Source organism: Molothrus ater, chromosome 6, assembly GCF_012460135.2.
Source record: "Molothrus ater isolate BHLD 08-10-18 breed brown headed cowbird chromosome 6, BPBGC_Mater_1.1, whole genome shotgun sequence".
NCBI lineage: Eukaryota > Metazoa > Chordata > Aves > Passeriformes > Icteridae > Molothrus > Molothrus ater.
In genome coordinates this window covers 47,453,306-47,472,377 of record NC_050483.2, presented here as the reverse complement: position 1 = coordinate 47,472,377, position 19,072 = coordinate 47,453,306, and the positions used below count along the sequence as shown (strand labels likewise).

At 46.4% G+C, this 19,072-nt stretch overlaps 1 protein-coding gene across 2 annotated transcripts in view; it reads left to right on the top strand.

Moving 5' to 3' along the window:
* The first annotated feature begins 3,338 nt into the window (after window positions 1–3,338).
* Window positions 3,339–19,072, top strand: part of ASB2 (ankyrin repeat and SOCS box containing 2) — a 29,991-nt gene continuing 14,257 nt past the window's right edge. The window contains exons 1-5 of one of the 2 annotated variants that reach the window (XM_036384931.2): window positions 3,339–3,493; window positions 9,382–9,646; window positions 12,050–12,151; window positions 16,441–16,607; window positions 17,327–17,482. In XM_036384931.2, coding sequence (XP_036240824.1) covers window positions 9,402–9,646; window positions 12,050–12,151; window positions 16,441–16,607; window positions 17,327–17,482 — 670 coding nt within the window. In that variant the 5' untranslated portion in view covers window positions 3,339–3,493; window positions 9,382–9,401. The remainder of the gene's footprint in view (window positions 3,494–9,381; window positions 9,647–12,049; window positions 12,152–16,440; window positions 16,608–17,326; window positions 17,483–19,072) is intronic. The other variant, XM_036384932.2, reaches the window with a different exon arrangement.

Below are 19,072 nucleotides of genomic sequence, written 5' to 3'. Positions count from 1 at the left end.
ATACAAGTTCCTCTGGCTCCTCTCCTCTCTCAGGGTATTGTAGCCAAAGCAATCATTAGTTCTTGCAAAGGAAATTGAAACCATTTTTTCTTGTGGGAGTTTCTATATTCTCATTATTTGAAGGTGGGTTGTGTAGCAGGAGGCACAGGAGATGTGCTTGTGGTTCTGGTGTTGGCATTTAATCTTTGGGACTGCCCGATGGAAGCACAGCATGGCAACCCTGAGTGCAAAGCTCTGCTCACTGGATATGATGGTAAAGGATGTGTACTCTAGCTCTGTGCACTTAGGGAAATGTGCCACTCAAAATACCTTGCTGTCCTTCTGCAGGAAAAACCTCAGACCAGATGTAAGTAACAAGACAACGGTTAGAGGTAACTGGTGCACAAAGACATACTCTGTTCTCAGGCAAGGTATTATGAGGATTTTCTGTGCAGGAACTGTTACTACCAGAACTAGTCAGTATTTTTTTCCTTTCAGAAGAGCCACACATGTGCCAAGTGTTTGGATGCAGCAATGAGTCACCATTGGTAGACACAGGCCATGGACAGCAGTTTGTGCTGGTGCCCATTCTCACCTTCATCACGTGAAGGCACATCTGTGGCAGCTCTGCACACAGTGAGTCATAACAAGCTCACTGGTCTCCTGGGATGCACAAACCAACTTTGTTTCTTCCTCCAGCCTCAGCTGCCAGACTCAGCTGTGTAGCTTAGTAGAGCTGAAGGGCTTAGTAGTGATGACAGGCTAATTAATTCAACTAATGGAAGTAGAGACAAAGGAAAGAAATTTTAAATGTGCTTTTCTAACTGGCTTCTTCTGGCTATTTTGAGGAAATATGAAGGGGAAAACAATCTTGATTATTATTCCATTTGCTTTCACATGGTCATCCTTCTTTTCTCCTCCCAGATTCAAATCTCTTCTACTGTGCCTTGTTTGTGAGACCCTAGCTGACTCCCCCCCATCAGCATGGGTTGGCCATTTCCATCACTTCTATTTAAAGGAACATATCTAATATGCAGTGTCTGAGTTTGAAATCTGTCCCAGAAAATAGTGGAAATTTACATATTTATTTTTGCAGGTGACATTTGTAATCTATTGAAATGTCTCAGAGTCAAGCTGAAAATGCAGATCTGTAACTTTGCATGCCCCAGGGGAAATATTAGCCAATCTGATGCAATGCTAATAAATCATGATTGTTATTATTATGCTTTGGATGTGTTGTAATAAAGCCACAATATTGTTTTATTGGGAAAAAAAATCAACTCCCAAATGTATGATTTCATTTCTGTATAGTATTATTTCTGTAATTAAAATTCAAACTTATATGAGGTTGTCTCTGAGGATTTCACAGATAGTAATTAAATAAGGTCTTATTCAGCAGTCTCTATCCATATAAGTACTCCCATTCGCTTCCCATCTACAAGGAATTTTGGACTGTTCTCTGAAGTTAATACATTTGATTATTTCCACTTCACTAATGTAGAAAATGATGCACAGAGGAGTTAAATGATTTACTCAAGACAAAAGGGAGAGCTAATGGTATCTGAAAATAGATCTTCTGAAGCAGAGTCCTGTGCTTTTATTGGAAAATGGTGCATCAGCATTCATAGCAGCTTCAAATACATCAAGGGTGCAGAGTTTTGCAAGGAAGGCCAGAAACGTGGGAGGGAAGGGAATGCAGTGTGCCTGCTGTGAGTGGCATGGGGAGCCTCCTGCAATGTTCATAGCCCCAGGGACCTCGAGTGCCCAATGTCTTTTCATAATCAAACAGGCCATCCTGGAAAACCCAGACACCTTTGCCTTTGCCAAGCATGAACCTGCATCACAGTATCAGCAATTTTTCCTGAGTTCAGTGATCAAGGGTGAGATATTGCCAAAAAGCAAGCAGAAGGGTTAAATGTGGGAGATGCTCATGGTTTTAAGCCAAGGCTAGTTACAATCTTGAAATAGTATTGAGGAAAAAAGCAATGGGTGTTGTTTAAAAGTCACAGAGGGTTGGCTGACATCTTGTCAAGGGTGTAAGAGTTTATCACACTCTTGGTGATGACGTTCAGGGCTCCTTTTGTCTGTCACAGTAACTGCTGAATGACTTTAACTTTGGACAGAACAGTCCCAGCACTAGATATGAGGGGCAGATCGTTTTTCAGGCAGCAGGGAAGGAAGATGTGCCATGTACTCACCATATCATGCTGGAGCAAGATGGATTCAGAAGCAAGCACAGAGAGGGAATGATGCTGGTCCTAAAAGACTCTAAAAACAAAGCAGATTAGTTGAAAGGAATCATATATCAGTGGATGATATGTTCTTGCTATGTTTTTTCCCTCTAAGATTGCTCTTGCTAAGCCTTAGATGGGGGTGTTCATGCATTGACAGGGTGCCTTCAGTGAACCTGAGCCTCCACAAGGTACTCAGAAAGGGCTCCAGACCCACTTCCCTCTAGGCTTTATTCTCGGTGTGTGCAATGTTTTGCCATGGAAATGAGTGAAAGAGGAGCTGAAGGAAAATGCATAGGCATAACTTTGATATCCTATTATTATGGTTTCCCTTCATTCATTGTACTAGCTGGACAAACACATGGAAACCTTCCCAAAGTGAGCACTATTATTCCCATGACCCAGATGATCCAAGGGTCAGTTTTCCTATATGTGCCTGACTCTTTTCTAACTCATCCCTGGATCAGTGCTGTCTCCTCCTTGGCCAGCTTGCCTTCTTCAGGATGTGGGGAAGATGTGTACCACTTCACATTTATGGCCTTGAGAAGTCTGAGAGAGAGGCTATTGTTCACATTTAGGTGGTATGAGAGCAGTCCTTTTCCACTAGTAAGCTCTTAAAAATACTACTTGGAACAGGTTCACAAGTGCTGTTGTCATCTTTTGGAATCCTGAAGTCTCCAGCTTCCAGCCTTAAAAATGTATGAACTCCAAGACATCAGTAAATACCCAGTAATGTTTGGTTGTTTTGTTTAAAAAGCATCAGCTAAAACAAAAGTAAATGGAGGTCACTTCTCCCCAAGCAAATAAAACTCTCCAGGACAGCATATTTTACTTGAAAATTATATGGCAATTTTTTTTTTCTTCTTTAGGTTCCAGAAACATATCCATATATGGTCTACTTGTCAGGGACAATAAATAATGATGTAATAGAAAGGTCAGCTTTGTGTCATTTAGCTCCAGGATGTTGATGAAGTGAAGTTCTTCAGATAATGCAACAAAGAAGAACTTCAGGATTGGTACAAGTTTCTGCTGTGCATCTTCAAACAGGAAATCTGAGATTGGGAACAACTTATATTTTGGCTTGTATTCACTGATCATGGGGTGATCCAGAAATAAACTCCAGGCTTCAAAGTGAGCATGTTTCAAAGCTGTCCTGCAGTTGATCGAAACATCCAGGCAAAGCAGGGAGACAAATACCAGCGAGGATTTTCTGAATTAAGACTTAACCAAGGAGATAACCCATTTCAACACTATTCTATATCCTTTTATTTCAGAACAAAAAGGTAATGCAAATCTGCATGTTTTGAACTTATTAAGTACTTTCAATCTCTCAGTTCATTATGTCTATGCAAATATTTATTCCTACAGCAGTTTGTAACCTAACACCCTAACAGTCTTGGGAGCTTTGTGATTTGCTTTTGTTTGTTTTGGGCTTTGGTATTTTTTTCAAATATGCCATAAAACACTGTCTGTTAAACAGAACAGTAGCTCTGTCATTTCCTTATTTTCCTTTTACTCGCAGGTGGTGCCTGTATCTTTGTCCCTAGAATATCTTGCTCAGAAATCAATGCTGTAACTACAAGATACTGAGGTAGAATGTAGCATGCAAGGCACAGTGTGAAAGAGAAAAGATTACATCAGCAAATAATTTCTTTAATTTTTAAATTTCTAGTTGGCTTGACATGAAGCTAATATTGCACTAATTTCTGTTTGAATTAATATGTTCTGAGAAGAAATAAGAGCTTTCAGGTGTATGATTTCCAGTAAAGAATTTGCACAGAATCATGATTTGGTGGCATCAGGGCATATGCCATGCTGATAGGTGACCTGTTTTGACAGCTGGGGCTGAACATGGGGATTTGTTTACTCAGAGGATTCCTTTGGGAAGCCTGGCTTTGCTCCTTCAGCACTGGGCTAGAACTTGAGTGGTTTGCATAAACTGTCACTACTAAGAATCCTTGCCTGTTGCCGCAGCAGGACAGCTGAGGTGTCATCCTTCTGATGTCTCAGCTCTGGCAGATCTGATGGGCACTGAAATCTTTCTGTTTTTAAAAAAATCACCTGCTTCCTTGTAACAACTATCCAATATAATACCCTTGGAAAACTGCAAAGGTTTATCAGGAAACTGATCTAAAATGCAGCAAAAATGCAAGCACTTTAAGTGGTGAAAGTCAGTCTGGTTTCTGTTGCCCACGGAGGATCTGAGCTGAAAGGTGCCACAGTAAAAGCTGAAGTAAGGCTCAGTTTGCTGGGAAAACGTCCAGCCTCTGTGCCTTCCCCCATGTGTGCTCCTGCTGCTTTCAGAAGTAAAGACAAACATGTGAAAGGCAAACACGGATCTGCAGAAGCAGGAGCTCAACCATTCCTCGCAAAAGGCAAAATGTGAAGCTGCTCCTCTTCTCTCTGTTTTGCAGCCCCCAAAGACTTGGTTATGTTTTCACAAATGTGGTTTATTGCACCCTGAGCCATAAATAACAAGGTTCTGTATTCAGTTACAAGCTGACTGGAATAAACTCAGCGCAAAGGCAGGCAAAGTCTGGCTCTGTTCCCTTAATGACCTTGTCACTTACCTGCCATTCTTCTCTGACAGAAATAAGTAATTCTGCTAATTCTGCTGCCTGGGATCTATTGAGGGGGGGGGGGGGGGCTAAGCTTTTCTTTAAAGAAGTGGTATCAACGGGGACCAGTTGTTTCAAATGCTAATGGTATTGAATTGCACGGTTCTGCATGTTCAAAGCCAGCTGTAATCCTTATTTACGTTGCATCAGGGATCAGAGGCCCATTCTCCTAAGCAGTGTGTTGACAGAGCTTGTAGTCTGAACATAGTAGCAACCTAATTGTGTTTGTCTCTGGCTTTTGCCATCGTGTAGGTGATTACTAGTAGTCCCCCTTGTGAGTAGTACCTTTGGTTTCAGAGATCTGCCAGGTACAGCTGCTCATCAACACAGGTTAGAAGGTCACAGCATGCTCCTTGCACAAGTATTTTATTTCCAACCTTACCTTCTGGTCACTGGATGCATCTAAGTTGCCTCTGTATGGCACAGGCCTGATTACACATCTGAATTAACTCTCACTTAAATCAGGATGGCAAAATTAAAATCAAGATCAGACACTATGTGGAAATGGTGGTAAGTTTAGATTCCAGAAGATCTTGTCAGACTGAGTTACTAAATGGCAGCACAGACAGCAGAATCCCAAAACATGTCTCTGCCAAGACAGAGCACTAGTGAAGCCATCAGACCTGAAAGGAAAGCGCTCTCTAATAAGTAATATGGGCCCTATACCCAGAGCTTTAAAAATCAGGTTCTGCAGTCCCAGTAGATGCTGTGTGCTACCTGTGTGTGAGGATGGGCTCTTGGGCTGCCAGAGAAATGCAGAGTATAGCCAAATGTTAAAATACTCCCCCAAATCTGAAGTTAGGATGAAGAATAAACACAGCATTTAACTTTTAAATCTAATTCCAATACTTTAAACCTACAGTAAGCTTGTTTAGAGCAAGGAAATAGATTCAAGATGCATTTAGAAAGACCACTTTGGCCAGATCTTACTAATCCAGACCTGTTCAAATATTTCTAGCAACAAATATAGATTTTTTTTTCATACCTTCATTACAGAAGGTGGAAAATATTTAGCTTATAGCACATTAGCCTAGTGAGTTTTTATAAGTCCGTGGTTGGCAGTTCACTGATGGCCTCAGATGGGGTAAACTTAGCCCTGCTGTGTCAGCTGAGCCAGGCCACTGCCAGGTGATGCCACTGAGTTTGGCTCAGGGAAAGAAGGGTAAACTGAATTAGGCTGTTGTGCATTAGCCTCCAGCCAAGGGCATGTGCTCAGCCTGTTATTGCAGCTCAGCTGTCTCACTGCAGCTTCTCACAGACATAACTCAGACCTGTGCCCCTGCCCTGTAGTCCTGCAGCTTCACACAGAAGCATCCTGAGGTGGAAGGGGACGGTGGTGGCTCTGCTGTGCTCTTCTCTGCAGGGAGCTGTAGGGAAGAGGGCATGTGCCCTGCCTCCTGCCAAACTCAGTCACAGCACACAGGCAAACTGCACACACACACTTGTCTGAGCAAGTGGAGGCAGCAGGGGGATGCAGGGACAGCTTCAAGCCCAACTAGAACACTCTCTGCAGGGGCTCAGGGCAGCCAAGGCTGTCCCTGGCTCTCAGTAAGGATCCAAAATCTCCTGCAGCCCAGGATGTGACCCGTACACCTTCACAGTGTCTGTGCAGTGCCATGGGCAGAATGGAAAGCTTTCTCTATTTTGAGCCCTATGAAGTTTCTCCCTGCAGGATGAGTCAGTGATGGGAGCTGCAGCCAACACTGTTGTTTCTGCACTCTATGGAACTCCTGTCAAAATATTTAGATTAGCGAGGCTCACCAACACGCAGGAGAGGTTCTCCCTTTTCTCTGCAAGTTGGTTGGACCCAGTTAACCCCTACAAAGGATAAGAGGATGAAATAGGAGTGATCCCCACAAATCTAAAATCTTCCCTTTTGCTCCCTTTGCCTTAAGAACGTGTGAAACAAAAGGAGGGAGGGGAAGAAGGTCCAGAATGGGCCTTTATACCTAGATCCATTTGGGATGTGGTGCACAGCTGTATCAGTTAGCTCTTCTGTGCCAGGCTGTGGAGCTGTGTTGGCAGAGGTGTTCTGTACAGTACTTAAAGCCCAGGCTCCCACAGAAGGCACTGCAACACCCAGCTCAGATCACAGCAGCAATGGATTCACTGCCATGAGAATGATGGCAATGGGACTGGGGGGACACAGAGGAGGGATCTGTCCCCACCTGCACTGGTTCACATTGTCCTCAGAGGGGAGCAGCTTCATCTCCATTCTTGCCTTCTCCAAGGATTCACTGTGCATCACCTCCATTAGGAGCTTAAGATCAGATCCTGCCCTCCCTGCTGACGGCTTTGTTTAAGTTTCTGAGTCACCACTGGGGCCAGGTCCCTACATTCAGGCACTGTAGTGCTGGATGCTGCGGACGACTGCTGGATGTTCCTGCCAGCTCCAGCCGGTGATTCCACACATCTGCAGCTCACCAGGCACCACGTGAGTTCCTAGGCTGAGACTGTGGGAGTACTGCCCAGCATGCCAGGGGCTCAGCAAGCCCAACAGCAGCAGAACTTCTGGACAAGCAAAGCTGTGTCATGGTTCCTAGCCAAGAGCTGCTGGAGAGCAGCCAAAGGCAGGTACTGGAGCAGTGGGGACACAGGGAGGCTGTCAGCAGGGTGATGCCTGGGCTTGGATCTTTGGGACAGCAAGGGTCATAGCAGAACTGAGGCACCAACTGGAAAAAGGAAGCAACAGCAGTCATGACAGATCTGGCTGAAAATAAAGGGGAAAAAAAAACCCCCGATAAACAAAAAAACCCCACCAAAACTGGTTTGCATTATTTACAGCAATTGAAGGTTTTATTTTGGCATTTTTCATGGCTGTAAAATACATCCTCTGTTGTTAAAAGTCATAATGTCAGTCTGAAATCTGCTGGGCTTCCCTTTAACCTGAAGTCTTCCCACTTTTTCTGGAGTGGGCTTAGACCCTGAAGTGGCTGTTGATGTGGGAAATATCACCATGTCTGAAGCAAAAAGCCTAAATCCAAGATTTTAAGTTACTTGAGTGATTCAAGCTCTTGCAATTTCTTCAAACTGTATTTGGGGAGCTGCCATTTCCTCCAGGTCAGGACGTGGCTGTGCACACAGCAGCAGGGGCTGCTGCAGCAGGGCACTTTCCTGCTGGTGTGAGCCTTGTGGCCTGCTGGACCCCTCTGGTTTCACTGTGAATGCCCAGGAAACCAGGCTGAGCTGGGTACTGGGTGGGGAGAGCAGCTGTGCAGGGCAAGGGAGCTGACAGCTCCCCTGAGGCAGCTCCTGAGCAGTGGGGAGCTGGGTGGTTCTGCTGGCCCCACGCTCATGGCTCTGCTGGCTGGCCCACATCAGCAGGAGCTGATCCTGGGCAGAGCAGGGGCTGTGAGGAGCTGAAGGCCAACCCTGCTGTGGCACTGATGGGACAGGGACTGGCAGCCCCAGGGTGGGGACAGGGAGCTTTGCTGGCAGCTGCCCTGGTACGCTCAGCCAGCCCCTCACCTCTCTGCTCCTGCATGTCCCCACAGTCCTCTCCTGCTGGGCCCCTGTCCTCCCCTGTCATGTCCCTGTCCTCCTGAGCAGCTTGTTCCCATTTCCCCTCACCCCAGTGGCCCCTGTTATTTTACACAGTTCTTGCTCAGTGCTTATAAAATCAAACCTATTCTGCACTGGCTGTTATCTTCTTAAAGAGGCAAGCTTTTCCACCTCCTCCCATAAAATAAACCCTTAGCCCTTGAACACTGATGGCCAGAGTGCTCTCTGGCATCCAAATGAGATCCTGCTAGAGCATTGTACCATTCATGGTATCGGTACTTCCCTATCACTGCTGGAAATTCTGCAACATTTTGATTGTCTTTGCCTTTTAGAGTCCTGCAGTGGTGGTTCACAGTCATTCTGTGATTGCGGAGTGTGCCCAATGTTTCCCACTTCGCTCATTCGCATCTCACTCATGACCTTGAACTTTGTTCTGTGAAAAAGCAAAAAAATCAGAAGTGAAACAGACCAGTGTGGTGTTGCTCTCCTCGCTAAGTGAAACAAAGCCACTTCAAAGCATAGCTTTGTATGTTGCTTGAAGATCTCCAGATAAGGTGGAAAAAATTGCAAAGCCTCTTTGCACTTCATGGTGGAGAATCTGTACTTACAGAAAACCAGCAAAGAGAAAACCTCTTCCCTTAATTTCCTTCAATTACAGCAAAAAATAAAACAAACAAAAAGAGATTTCCATTGGTCTTCTCCTAAATAAAATTCAAAAACTTGTCTCTTTAATCTTAAGGGGATTTCCTTTACCTATTTTTCTCTTGAGATGTGGTAACTAGAATAAGCAGATAAAAACTTGCCTTGCTTGCAACAACTCCCCCTTTTTAAACACCAGCTAAACCAGTTATTTCTGTGTAATCGAAGGGAGATAGTTCACTAACTTTACATGCAGATTTTAGCTGATAATATGAAGGATTTTTGGTGAAGGATTTCTGAAGGGTTTTCTGGTCAGCCTAATTAAGTGGCAGACCCAAATGACAGTACAAGACAATTGAGGTTTTTTTTTTTTCATTTTCCAGATTTTGATGATTACAATTTTCCTTTTACAGGAAAGCAAAGAATTATAAAAATGGCCACGACGGCAGCAAATACTCAAAGACAAACGATAGGCTGCGAGGAGTACAGTCTGTACAGCAGCCTGAGCGAAGATGAGCTGATAAAGATGGCCATCCAGCAGAGCTTGGAGGAGGACACAGCAGCTCAGCCAGTGGCCCAGAGCCCCCAGAAGTCGCTGGTGGCCCGTGCTGGTGAAGCGGCCGCGCCAAGCCGTGCCAGCCCACACAACCCTCCCTACCGCATCTACCCCTGGCAAAGGTGAGCGAGTGCCCCCCGAGCTCTGCCCAGAGCCCTGCCCGGCAGGGGAAAGCAGGATCCCTGTCCGTGCCCTGTGGGGAAAGCAGGATCCCTGTCCATGCCCTGTGGGGAAAGCAGGATCCCTGTTCCTGCCCTGCAGGGGAAAGCAGGCTCCCTGGGTCTGCCCTGTGGGGAAAGCAGGATCCCTGTCCGTGCCCTGTGGGGAAAGCAGGATCCCTGTCCGTGCCCTGCAGGGGAAAGCAGGCTCCCTGTCCCTGCCCTGTGGGGAAAGCAGGATCCCTGTCCCTGCCCTGCAGAGGAAAGCAGGATCCCTGTCCCTGCCCTGTGGGGAAAGCAGGATCTCTGTCCCTGCCCTGTGGGGAAAGCAGGCTCCCTGTCCCTGCCCTGTGGGGAAAGCAGGATCTCTGTCCCTGCCCTGTGGGGAAAGCAGGCTCCCTGTCCCTGCCCTGTGGGGAAAGCAGGATCCCTGTCCATGCCCTGCAGGGGAAAGCAGGATCCCTGTCCCTGCCCTGTGGGGAAAGCAGGATCCCTGTCCCTGCCCTGCAGGGGAAAGCAGGATCCCTGTCCCTGCCCTGTGGGGAAAGCAGGATCCCTGTCCCTGCCCTGTGGGGAAAGCAGGCTTCCTGGGTCTGCCCTGTGGGGAAAGCAGGCTCCCTGTCCGTGCCCTGCAGAGGAAAGCAGGCTCCCTGGCCGGCAGGGCAAAGCAGGCTCCCTGTCCCTGCCCTGTGGGGAAAGCAGGATCCCTGTCCCTGCCCTGCAGAGGAAAGCAGGCTCCCTGGGTCTGCCCTGCAGAGGAAAGCAGGCTCCCTGTCCCTGCCCAGGAGGGGAAAGCAGGCTCCCTGTCCCTGCCCTGCAGAGGAAAGCAGGCTCCCTGGCCGGCAGGGCAAAGCAGGTTCCCTGTCCCTGCCCATGCTCTCTAATTAGCTCTGCCAGGCGGCTCCTCTGCGAGTCTGTCATTAGTGTCAAAGCCAGAGCCTGCTATAAATCCAATGAGGTCAACAATCTACGTGCTCGCAGCAAGAGGAGGATTTGCTTGATGTTGTCTGTTTTAAGCAATAAAAAAAGGGGCACAGCCACAAGCTTTCATGAACAACAGAAGCCCTCCCAAAGCCAGCTGCTCCTTTCCCCCGCTGTATGCCAAGCTTAGGTTTTGTCAGAGAGGGAGCAAAGCATTTGTTATGAGAAAACATAAAAGAGGCATAAAACCCAGGTATATAAAACAGTGAGACCTGACTACCTGTTAAATACTTCAGTTTTTAAAGGATGTGATTATTTCAAATCAGTCTGACTTCAAGCACACCACTCTTAACCAAGAGCAACTCCAGACACCAAATCGTGGCAGCATCCCCCTCCCCTGCAACACTGAGCTGTGGTCACAGAGACCTGCTGACAGTTTCAAACCCAGACATTGTTCCCCTTTCATTTTATAAAAGGTAGATTTCTCAAGGGGGATGGGAATAGATTCCAAAGTCACCTCCAAAGCAAGGAGAAATATCCTTTTAATCTTTTAAGTTACTTTAGTTTTCCCCTTCTTAATAAACTGAGAGTTACTGAAGATCTGTTCCTCCTCCCTTTTCATAACTCGACCACCCTCTGATGCCTTGCTCATTACCACCTGTGGTTGTTTGGTTTCCAAGGCTGGGAAATTGGGGACAATTTGATGAGCAGCAAGCATGGACATAGGTGTGGAATCAGGATGCTGTGTGGCCAGCAGTCCTGCTGCCAGCAAAGGCTGTGGTTTCTCAGTGTGGTTACTGTGCACCTCTCCAGCCAGCTCTCCTGTAGAGACCTGATGCACAGGAGAATAAGGACTTCCCTGGCCATTTGGTCCTGTCCTCGTTGAAGGTCCTTTGACACCTGCTATTTTGGCAAAAAGCAGCATTAGCAGTTCTGTGCATCATCTGTCCTGTCTCAGCCCAGCAGTGTCCGACCTCTCCCCAGAGGGAAAACATTTGGGCTTGAAGCACCAAATCTGTAGCATTGCTGAACTCTTCTGCCACCTGGGAGAGCAGAGATGGAAACTGAGCTGACATCCAGCGGCTCTGGATCCTCCTCTGCCCCCACCTCTGACTTGTCTGCATGGCACTTTGGAGGTGACGAATGTCACCTCCCCTCACTTTGTGCCTGCTTCCTGTGTGGTGGTGGTAGGGTTAACCACACTGTTGTCTTATATGGTCATTTGAATCCCCTGACGCTTCCTCAGAGGGCCAAAAATAAACTCGAGCCGAGTGAGCAGCTGAATCCAGCGCAGAGCAAGCCGTGGCCATCTGCTTTTATTCAAAGCCCTGACCGGCAGGCTCGCTCTGTCTCTGTGCATGTGTGTCTCTGCTTCTGCCTCAGCATGACCTGTTTCTCCTACTCGGAGTATTTCTCCTTGTTTCATTCATGTCATCGCCACTCCAGATTGGCCCAGCAGACAGGCCGTGCTCAGCCGTCCAGCTCGGGGGCAGCCTGGGGGGTCAGGCGAAGGTGCGACAGCAGCCAGCTCAGCACATCCCAGGCCGTGTAAGTGTCTCCCTCTCCCTCTCCTGCTTTTCCCTGCAGCCACAACAAGCCTTGCTACATCTCTCTCCCCGAGACATGTCTTCTGGGTGGTGATGGTGCCTGCTGGGGGGAAATGTGGTGTTCATCTGGAGGAGGTCTCACTGACACCTGCACCTCCCCCTCGCTGCACTCCTGTTCTTCCTTCCAACCTCCCCGCTGCCCCAGGCCATGCCTGTGCCCTTGCAAGTGACCCACCTCAAATATCCCTTGTTCTCTTCTCCCTCTTCATCTCTCTCCATCCCCCCAGTGCTCATGTCCTGGGGACTCTGGGTCAGTCAGAAGCTCTGAGGTGACAAGGACAACAGGGAAGGGATGTTTGCACTGTGGTTAATTTACATAGGCTGGCTCACTTATCAACAGGATAGACGAGGCAGGCAGATGCTGATAGTAACTGCACTGGTATTAAGTTCAGGGCTCAGCAATGGGCAAAAGTATTTTATAAATGCTCCCAAGATGCCATACCTGTTCCCAGCCATACCTGTGCTGTCCAGTCATACAGAGGAGGGCTTACTTGTCCAAGGAGGAAACTGTCTTGGCTGACTGATCCTCCTGGCCATGTTTTGCTGTTGGCAGGGGCTGCAAATAAGCTTAGTTGAACACAGTCATGGATGAGAAAAGCAGACAGTGGCCCAAGCTCTGTCCCAGTGCCTGTGTGTAGTGGAAATGTGTGGACCATGACAGGTTTATTACAGCTCTCTGCAGTGCAGAATAGATACATGCCCTTAGCTATCAGATGACAAGGAGTAACGTGTTACAGGCAGCACTTCCCTGTGTCCTGCAGAAAAGCAACTCCCCACCTTTTCTATCTATCCAATAAAAATTTTGTTTAATCCATCTTACAAGTCCCTCCCTGGATGCAGGGACTACCCTTCTTCCTTTCTCCTCTCACCCAGCTCTACAATCTCCCCCACCTTCCCCTGCATACTGGCTGATTCAGACTCTGTTCCTGGCCCTTCACTGGCATTGCACTCCCTGACCTTGTGAAAACCTCTTCCTGCTACAACATGAAGCCTGCCTTATCCTTGTCACCTGCCAGCTTCCCTTGGCCACACTGAAATCACATCCTCTCACTAGGTGCTCTGCACTCCTTGCATGCCTTTTTTATGCAGTAGAAGACTTGAGGGCAGGCTGTTCTTCTCCACCAGGTAGCTGCATAGAGTTCAACGTACAAGAAACTAGCCCTCCTCTGCTGCCAGGTAGAGCAAAAATATAGCTGGGAAGTCCTAGGAGAGCATGATGGCATGACTGGCATTTTTACAGCCTTAGTCTCAGATCTAGGCAGGGATGCTATTTGGCTTCACCTGTGGAAGTGGTGTTCCTTCATCCTGCCTGCATCTCTCCAGACTGTCAGGAAAAGAAAGAGCTTCTTGAACCTTTCCATGCTCCACTGAACCTCTTCTTCAACTCTCAGAATTGACCTCACCATACCTCTCATCTGCAAGGGGTATTTATTATCTTGCCTACTGGTCTTCGAAATGCAGTAATTCTTTTGAGTTGCCTATAAGGTTAAGATTTGCTCATATCTTCAAACTTCCTCCATAGTTTTAATGCTAGTATTTTCTATAGCTGATGAAATCCAGGCAGCAGAACGTGGTGGGTTTTTGTAACAGCCAACTATAAGTCAGGCAGAAAACAAGGATTTCACATGGAGATTCATTAAATCTTCTGTTCTGATCTGGAATTTTCTTGGCTAAAGCATCCACAGCCTGGTCCAGCAAACCCCCTCATCTTACTCAGGAATCATTTAAGGTCAAGGAACCCGACAGAAGTTTGCTTCATTCAATATCTGAGGGCTTAAGCAGAATAGTAACTGATTCTTCACACATTTTTAACTCCAGCACAGATCCAAGGTACCCTCCTGCTTTCCCTGAGGTCTCAGATAATGTGATTTACCTTGCATTTGCTGCCAGCCGGCCCATGCGCAGACCCCTGCCATGGCCCACCTGGCATGCAGTAATTCATTAAGCACCAGTAATTATATCATGTGCCCAAATCCTGAGGTCACAGCCCTACATGTGTAACTTGAGCTTTTGTACAGAACAACAGATGGTTTCAGCAGCCTTGTGCAAGAGGTGTTGAAAGATGAAGATACCCCACCTCCGCCTCCTCTCCCAGCCAAAAATGCCAATAGTTGCTGTCAGCAGACTTCAACGAAATGCTCAAACACCTGTATAAAATTCCATTGTATGTACACAATTAGGAATTTTGGGTTTAGTCCCCAGGGTACCCTAAGCAGTATGGAGATACAGCTATGTCCCTGGGACATGCAGCCAGCAGATATCAGAAGGTCAGTTGATTCCTCCCGGGGGAGCTCTGGCCAGGACAGCAGCTGCCTGTTCTAGCTGTTATCTTCTCAGGCAAAATGCCTGGCCTTGTGTCCCATATCTCTTCTCATTCCAGTGTTGCTATTTTTGTGACCCTACTGTCTTGAAATCACTGCTTCCAGCTATAGAGAAGGAGCAGGTGGCACCAAGTACTATTTCACCTGGGAAATGGTGTCTTTTCCCATTCTCTGGCACAAGTGTTGAGATCACCTGTTCCACTCCTGGCCCTGAATTTATCCTCAGAAAACCAGCTTGGTGACTTCTTTCAATGCTAATATCAGTGTTCATAGCATAGATTGTGTGCCTTTGGGCAAACTGAAATTAGTGAGACCTGTGTGAGTTTCAGACTGTTGGTCTGTCCAGCCCCTCCAAGCAACAGAGTTCAGTGCTGGTCCTGTAACTCCCACGAGGTGCAGAGCTTGCACCAGTATACTGCTTTGTGAGGACTCCTGTGCTGACCTGCCCATATTTTTCTGTCTCTGATCCCACTCTGTTGTGGTATTTTAGACTTTTCTCTTGTCATAACTGGAGTTTCTGGTTGTTCCCATCATCACTAGCCTGCGTGACCTCCATCACATGCTGTATTCCTGCCCTGGCAATGGTAATAGACATGCACTTCTCTCCTGCATCTCTCTGTCTTCAGGACTGCAAGATTTTCTCTGTAGAGTTAGTTCAAACCACAAATGCTCCAGTGCTTTCTGCAACTTCTTGTTTTCTGTCTCTGAAACTACAGCCCACGTTCATTTTTTGCAAGTCCCCATTAGAACTGGTAAAGTGTTTCCTTCCTTCGTGCTGAATCTTAGTCATTCAGTGCCTCACAGTAGCAAAGCTGTGGCTGCCTTGTCCCAGCACAGCTCAGCTGGAGCCCAAGCAGATGTCCACACTGGAAGGCACAGCTCACCAGCATGCACAGAGCTGCTGCCCAGCACGGGCGAGGGTCCTGCCTGCCTTGGCTGCAGGTACGAGCTCCCCAGCTCCCTCCCTCTGCCATGCTACCAGCAGCATCAGAAGGGGTGGAAGGAGGGTGGCAGGTCCTGTTCAGGTGCTGCTGACTTGGGGAAAAGTGGCTGTCAGGCAGTGTTGGGACTCCTGCTGTGTCGGGAGACTCACAGGAGCTGTCAGTGTTGCTCTGCAGTGGGATTGGTGTGCCCAGGTCAGCCATGCTCTGCAAACCCTCAGAGAGCTCAGAGAAATGGGCTGCTGCCCGGAGTGTGCAGAATGCATGCTTGGCAGAGGGAGCTGGGTAGGTGGAATTTTTTCAATTTTTCAATCCTCCCTGGATGGAGAAAGGAGAGCCAAGGCCAACACCCCAGTGTTCACATGCTCTAACCAAAGCTCTCCCTACTCCATAAGTGGACTGGCTAAATTCTGAAAACAGGACTGTGTGAGGAAATAAGAAGTATCTTAAAAATACGAGAGTAAGATTTATTGATAATTTCTGTTAAAGCTACCCACAAATCAAATCTAAAAATTTCTTCAAGGATGAGCAGGGGTAATTATCTTCAAAGCTGATCTTATTTGAAAGATCTTACATGGAAGCACCATGCCACATGGGACAGTGTGGTGATGCAACTATCACAGTCATGGACACTCCACACTGTATAGAGCAATGTGAGAGCCAGCCTTCCATAACTCCTGACACCTAAAATATAAGTGTTTGTGTCAGACATTTGTTACACCTACCTAGTTCCCTTACATTCTGAGGAGAGTGATCAGCACCTCCACACAGTGATTCTTCTGATCTGCTGACAGTAACAAAATTAGAGAAGACAAATTTTACCTTTACAGGCCTTATGGTGTCTCACTGTATAAATACATGCTATATAGACTGCAGGGGTTCACTCTTTTGGGCAAATAGTGATGTTGCTGCAGAAAGCTTCTCAGTAATGAAGGAAGGAATAACCAAGTTTTAATCTTGTTTTAAAGAGAAATTGACCCTGTAGTGGCAGCAATCAGGGATGGAGATGAAAAAGCAGTATTCAACATGATGAAATCAGGAAAAAACCTTTCTGTACCTAATAAGGATGGCTGGATACCCCTCCATGAAGCTGCATACTATGGCCAAGTGGGCTGCCTGAGCCTGTTGCAAAAAGGTCAGTGAAGTTAAAACTAACTAATTACAATAGGGAAAAGAAGAACATGAATAAACTAAAAGGCCAAATTATCAGTATTTCAATCCTAGCCTGGGGCTGTATATGAAGCTTCTTTCCAATCTCCCTGCCTAGATACTAATTTCATCTTCTCTTGGAAAGTAGGTTTCCAGACTGAAGCCTCGAAAAGTTAGGATAGTTGGGAGAAAGTGATATGAGATAGATTCTGCCAAGCCCTACATTTCTCATGCATCCTTGAAGCTGAGCTCTCTCCTGCTATGAGCTGCTTGGCTGCTGCAAGCTGTCAGAAGTAACCCCCTTTTCCCCTGGAGGGAGATCCAACCCGGCATCTCTTTGCTGGTGCTTGAAGTTAATTGCTGTAGTTTGTTTTCAAACTTCAGGTGAAGAACAGTTGCTCAACAACTTTTTGCATGACTAGTGGCCAAAGCTGGACATTTTAATTTAAACTGAAGACAGGTTTCGATACTCAACCTGAGTTATAGTAACATTATATTAGTATACATTATATATATACATTAGTGTGTATATTGTACTATATCCATTAGTATATTCCTAAATTACACTGCTTATGGAAATGAATAAACTAAAAATATGTAAAGTAAAGTAAAAACTGAAACCCTCAAGGACTTAGAAGGGTGGTGGTGCTGCAGATCCTTTGCACTACATGCCACAGTGACTCTGGGCTCCCCGTTCCTCCCCAGCGTACCCAGGCACCATCGACCAGCGCACCCTCAATGAGGAGACAGCTCTGTACCTGGCCACCAGCCGGGGCAACCTGGACTGCCTGCTCACCCTGCTGCAGGCTGGGGCTGAGCCTGACATCTCCAACAAGGCCAGAGAAACACCGCTCTACAAAGGTGAGGAGCTGCTCTCACAGAGGTGCCGAGCTCTGCTGGCACCACCAAGGCAGAACTGCAGGATCTCTTGTGATGAGGTGCTGAAAGTCAGTGATGAGCTCTTGTTTTCTGCTTCCCTGTGGTAGTCCTCTATCTCCTGTGCCTGACCTGCCATGCCATGGCCCTTTATCTCATCCTGTCTCTGTAAACAGAAATAGCAGCTGTCCTGCAGGCTGTGATGGGGTGCTGAGAGTGAGGGACATTCTCAGTGGGGCCCTAAGCACAGCAATGTCCCAAACTTTCAGCAAGCTGTCCAGTGAAGGGCTATGTATGCACTGCTGAACAGTAGGACCTAAACAGCTGTTAGATGTACAAGAGATGGGCAATGTGGGGAGGATTACACACACAGTAATTGTAGACATGCCAGTGATTCATATACCGTGGGGGTCAGGCCAGGCTGCGTGATATAGGAGAGTCATAAAGTTATAAACAATTCAGTGAGGTAGATAAAGTGTTTAACACAGACATATTACTTTGCTGCTGGTTGGAAAGAACACTTTCTTCTTTTAGCAGACTAGCAATATATCCATGATATCACAAACACTCAGAGGAGACCTCTCACACCTTCATGTCTCCTTTGCTCACTCTAAAACATTAAAACATATATTACAGGTTAAAACAGCAATCTTGCCTCCCGCTTTGGATGCCTAGCATTACATCTGCTTTTAAAATGCTTTTGTTTTAAAATACTGGCTTTTAGTTGACATGGGAAAGGCTGTTCAGCTGTGCATTAAAGACACAGTAATGACTGTAGTAGTAGTAGTAGCAGTAGTAGTAGTGCTCATAGTAATAATAATCACAACGACAATGATATGAAAACACCCTTTAGCCAGAGAACTGTTACTAAGAATGGGCTAGCCTTGATGCAGTATCTTCTACACTATTCTCCAAGAACAACAAAAAAGAGTTAAAAAGACTGCCATAACAAAATAGTCATCATATAATATGTAAGCAAATGAAATCATATGTAAGCAAATTAAACTCTGCAGAGCTATGGATAGATAATTAGAGAAATGTCTAATTACATAGTTGCTTTCAGTATATGAGTGACACCTGTTTATGGGGGAGAACACTATGGAGCTATTGCTAAGATGAATCAGAACTAAAAGGCGGGACCTCTGTGAGAAAAAGACACTATTATTTCAAGGAAAAAACTGATTGCTATGAAATATGCTTCTCTTCTGTACACTTTACAACAGATGCTAACTGGGGTTTTTCCATGTAGCTACCCCTATGTACCTTTAGGTTGGAGTCCTGCCATTAAGGTGCAAGGGAGGCCCCAAGATTTGGGATTCAAAAAGCTATGGGCAATTGGTAGAATAAAAATCAACAAAATTATATTAATTATTAAGAAACTATATTTAGTTCAGGACGGTCCTGAGCTATAAATTGAGAAAGTGCTACTGACTCACACAACTGTTGATTTGAGCTTTCTGTATTTTCTTGTCTACATGGAGCTTTATCTGCAGTCCATGGCAGTAAGAGAAAGAGTCCGTTTGCACAGAATTTGGAAAGAAAGTGTTCAGGTCATGTGATTTCTCTAACATATTT